This window comes from Mus caroli, chromosome 6, assembly GCF_900094665.2.
Source record: "Mus caroli chromosome 6, CAROLI_EIJ_v1.1, whole genome shotgun sequence".
Classification (NCBI taxonomy): Eukaryota; Metazoa; Chordata; class Mammalia; order Rodentia; family Muridae; genus Mus; species Mus caroli.
The window spans coordinates 66,704,693-66,709,747 of NC_034575.1; the positions used below are offsets into that span (position 1 = coordinate 66,704,693).

At 35.4% G+C, this 5,055-nt stretch overlaps 1 gene segment (V, D, J or C); it reads right to left on the bottom strand.

The window, feature by feature from the left end:
- Positions 1-3,005: 3,005 nt before the first annotated feature.
- On the bottom strand, positions 3,006-3,689 carry LOC110295644. The segment is given in 2 exon segments: positions 3,006-3,427; positions 3,634-3,689. Coding segments are annotated over 2 exon segments (471 nt in total).
- Positions 3,690-5,055: the final 1,366 nt, after the last annotated feature.

Below are 5,055 nucleotides of genomic sequence, written 5' to 3' on the forward strand. Positions count from 1 at the left end.
CTGGAGCTCTTGACTCTAGCTGCATATGTATCAAAAGATGGCCTAGTCGGCCATCACTGGAAAGAGATGCCCATTGGACTTGCAAACTTTATATGCCCCAGTACAGGTGAATGCCAGGGCCAAAAATTGAGAGTGGGTGGGTAGGGGAGTGGGGGGTATGGGGGACTTTTGGGATAGCATTGGAAATGTAAATGAGGAAAATACCTAATAAAAAAAGAATAACAAAAATAAATAAATAGATAGATAGATAAATAAATAAATAAATAAATAAATAAATAAATAAATAAATAAATCAAAGTAACAAAAAACACAAGCCAGAAGGTTGTGGCACATACCTTTAATCCTAGCTCTTGGGAGGCAGGGGCAGGCAGATTTCTGTGTTCAAGGCCAGCCTGGTCTAAAGAGTGAGTTCCAGGACAGCCAGGGCTACACAGTGATACCTGTATCGAAACAAACAAACAAACAAACAAACAAACAAACAAACAAAGCAATATGAGTCAAAGTGCACAAAAATTCCACTGAGTTCATTTTTGCTTGACATTTAAGGGAATGAGGCCTAACCTTAAGTTTGTTTTATATACCAAGTGAGACTCCAATAGAGAAAAATAATTTTCCTTTATAAGCTGTTCTTCATTTCAGAAAGTTCTTGGTTAGGGATAGAAATTCTTGTCCACTTCCACTTTCAGTGTTGCTTTCCTCTTATATAAGTCAGGATGTCAGAATAGCCAAGAACAGCAAAACAAATGATAGCTCATGCTGATGAGTATGTGGAGAAAGGGAAATAGCTGGTAGAAGTACAAATTCTCTCAGCAATACAGAAATCTGTGTGGAGATTACCCTGAAAAATAGGAGTATGATCTACCTCAAGATTCAGCTATACTACTTTTGGGGTTATACCCAAAGGACTCTATGACCTACTTTAGACCCACTTGCTCATCCACTTCACTGCTGCTCTATTCATACTATCTACAAATGAGAAAGGGCCTAGAAACCTATCAATGGATGGAGAGATTGTGGTAATGCACTATATTTATATAAGATAATGTCGTTCATTTGTTATCTGGGATAGTTGAGGTGAGAAGATTTAATCAACAATCTTCTGGATATTTTGGTTGTTTTTATTTTCAAGAAATGAGCCAAAATAGGAAAACCATTAAGTGTTAAATTATGTCTACTTAAATAGCAATAGAACAAAGTTTCAGGTTTATTCAAAAGTGACATGATGTAGGATTAGAAGAATAAAATATAAATGATTTGTAAAATTAATGAATTTACATAAACATAGAATCAAACACAAAAACCTCAGATCTTAAAATACATTTCTAAATATGAGATATAATGTATTATTTAGGTATGCATTTTCTCCAATTACAAACATATAGAAAACTTTTGTGAAAATATTGTTTCAAAGAATCTATATTTCCATGACTATTGGTATTCACAATCCTTAGAATGTTAGAAATACTTCACTGATGAATGCATAAACAAGAAACTGGACATAAAATAAATGAAATAGTATTGCGATATATTAACCTCAAATAACTCTCCCTGACTGTAAAGACTGTCTTTTTTACTTTTAATAAATTAGTTTCAAGGTCAGGTAGATATCTCTGTAAAGTATTTGCCATGATAAACATGAGAACTTGAGTTAAATTCTCAACACATAAAACCCAGTTTCAGCCACACTTAACTATAACTCCAGCATTGAGCATAAAGAAAAGCTGATCTAAGTGTATCTCTGATAAGCTATTCTAGGCAATGGGAAATTATACATTAGCAGAAGACATTGTCTCCAAATTTAAGAAGAGGAAGTTACCATCAGTCCTGTGGGGTCTTTGAGCTTGCCTATGGTTCACTCCTCCATCTTTCATGGAGAGAGAGGCAAGGGAGGGAGGGAGGGAGGGAGGGGGAGAGAGAGAGAGAAAGCACACAGAGAGTATAGAAGAAACAAGTCCTTACTATGTAGCTTTAGTTGGCCTGGAAAGCAGAATAGACATGGACTCATGGAAATACTCCTGCCTCCAAATCCCAAATGCTGTGTTTAGAGACATGAACTATCAGACCCCACCAAATTTTAAATTCTTAATCTCTTTAACAGAATTTCCCTTTTTCCTGGTAATCCCTACCCTACTATACACATCCATGATGAAGACACTTTTACATAAGGTTTGAAGATTCTTTCTGCAATGCTCTTTGAACTTGTTAAATCATCGAGAGATGTGTCAGAATTATTTACATACTTAGGAAAATGTTTAACCAAGGATATTTTTCTTTTCAAAGACTCTGTTCTTGCACCTACAAATATTTCACTGATGTTTTTCAAGTGAAATGCTAATCTTAAAGCTTTATCTATTTCTGTAAAATTCTTTGGTGGCAAAAGTGAACCAAAATGTTAGGACATCCTCCATTATTTCATTGTTTTTAAAAAGATCTTCATTTTGATACTCATTTATGTTATAATGATTCAAGATAAGTCCATAGATTTCTGGAAACTTCAGTTGACAAACATCATTGTGTTGTTTCAATCTCTTTCTTTTTATTTTTTATTTTTTTGTCTGTTAACTAGTAACTGTAAAACTCTGTTCAAGAAATTTGCAATTTTTAACAAATTTGATTGGACAATTTATATAAATCCATAAATATGAATAATACTTTATAGTCAAGAGTTTTTCACTTACACTAAAATATGCAGAGAGAAATTTGTAACAGAGCCATGACTCTCTGAAACTAAGCTCTCTAGTCTTTTGGGGTACAGGAGTAAACTACATGTTCTGGGTTCAGTCCATGCTTCATCTGACTTTCTAACCATTATAAGGGTAAAAAATAATCAATCATTCCTGTTGTCTATGAATGATGAGATTTTTCTCAGGAGGCAATACACTGCAAGAAGACTGATTTTATAAGGATAATTGTAGTCTATGTATTCTAGTCCTGAAATAGAATGAATAGATGTCACAGTCAAGCAGAACTTTAGGGCTTCTTCATTCCACATATTTTTGTAAACATCACACATGGCTGCATCTATGAAACACTCTGAAGAAGGTTGAGACACCACCAGAAATAGCTAAAGGAACCCAGCCACATACTTCTGCTTTCCTGGTGATTTTTGCTATGGTCTGCATCACTGTGGTAGGCCAGCTATTACTCTGTTGACAGTAATAATTTGCAATATCTTCAGACTCCACACTGTTGATGCTAAGAGTGAAATCTGTCCCTGATCCACTGCCACTAAACCTGGAGGGGATCCCAGAGATAGACTCAGAAGCATACTTTATGAGAAGCCTTGGAGAACCATTTGTTTTTTGCTGATACCAGTGTATGCTTGTGCCAATGCTCTGACTGCCCCTGCAGGAGATACTGACTCTTTCTCCTGGAGTCACAGACAGGATAGCTGGAGACTGAGTCAGCAAGATGTCACCTCTGGAGGCTGGAAAAATAGAATATATATTAGTAGATCACAACACTGAATATGAAAGTCACTTCTAAACTACTTAGAAAAATAAATGATTTTTATTGTATCAATTTCTTTAAACTGAAAGTCAATTCCCATGTGATGTTGGCTTTCAAATAAAGCAAGAACATTTTGTATTTAAATAACATCTCCACTTTTTTGCCACATCCAAACAGTCATACCTGGAATCCAGAAAAGCAAAAATACAAGGAACTGAGGTGTGGACACCATCTTCAAACTTTCCCTGAGTTTGTGTGGACCATGACACATCCCTGAGAAAGATCTTCTTATAATACTCTAAGAGGCAGGGACATTAGAAGGAAGAAAAACTTATGCAAATCATACTGTCTTCATGTTGCTTATAAGAAAGACCTGGTCAGAAGAGCATGCTCCTAGTGATTGATTAGAATATTTATCCCTTTGCTGGTTACCTGAAGAGTTGTTGAGATTTAAAGGAGACTTGTCTCCTACTTACATGGTTACATATTTAACACAGTCTAAAGAAATCTCTAAGATATATTCAGTAGTTTGAAATAAAGAACATCTCAAATCCATGCCTTATTCCATGGCTTGGAATGTTTCTTACGCTATGGATTGGAGCATCTTTAACTTTCTTAACATTACATGAAGCATAACAACGTGTGAAACTAAAGTGATATCACACTGAGGAGATTTCATTAGCAGGAAATAAGAAATTCTGAATTGCCTACAAAGACATATTTCTCCAGAGAAGAGAATGAAATCCTTATAAAAGTTTACAGTCTGCCAACATACAGAAGAATTTCAGAGGTTGAGATATCAAAATACTTTATAGCACTTTCCAAATAATAGCCAAATAGTGCATCTTGCATATCTTTCCAACAAGACTGATGAAGAGTAGCACAGATGTATTTCTAGCATGTTCAAACTAATTCCTTCTTTAGCACATGCTTTTCAAGCTACTTAAAAGACCACAGCAGTCTAGATCAGGAGAAAAATTTTTATCAGTTCCATTTAAAGAAACAGCTGTTCCTGTCATGTGGTCCATATAACCAAGCTTGAGCATATATATTATATAAAAACTTTGTTGAAGCTTTGGAAGAGCCTCAGTAAATATAACAAAGACTACCAAGACACTTCAGCAATGATGAAAGGAATAAAGAGGAGCCCCACTTCATTGCTGATGGGAATGCAATAACTGTAAAATCAGTGTGCAATTTTCTCAAATAGCTACAGATAACACTACTACATGACTAAGCTATGTCATTTCGGTGGATATACCTAAAGGACTCTTCAGACTACAACAGACATAAAAGCACATACATATATTTTACAGCTATATTCACTATAGTTAGGAAATGGAAACAATTTCATTTTTTCTGTAATTCTTTGTTTTTATTGGATATTTTCTTTATTTACATTTCAAATGTTATCCCCTTTCCTGGTATCCCCTTCAAAAACACACCTTTGCCATACCCTCTCCCCCAAGCTCTGCTCCCCAGCCTACCCACTCACACTTCCTGGCCCTTGCATTCCCTCACACAGGGGCATAGAGCCTTCATAGAACCAATGGCCTCTCCTGATGTAGACCACAAGATAAATGGATAATTGAAATATAGTACATT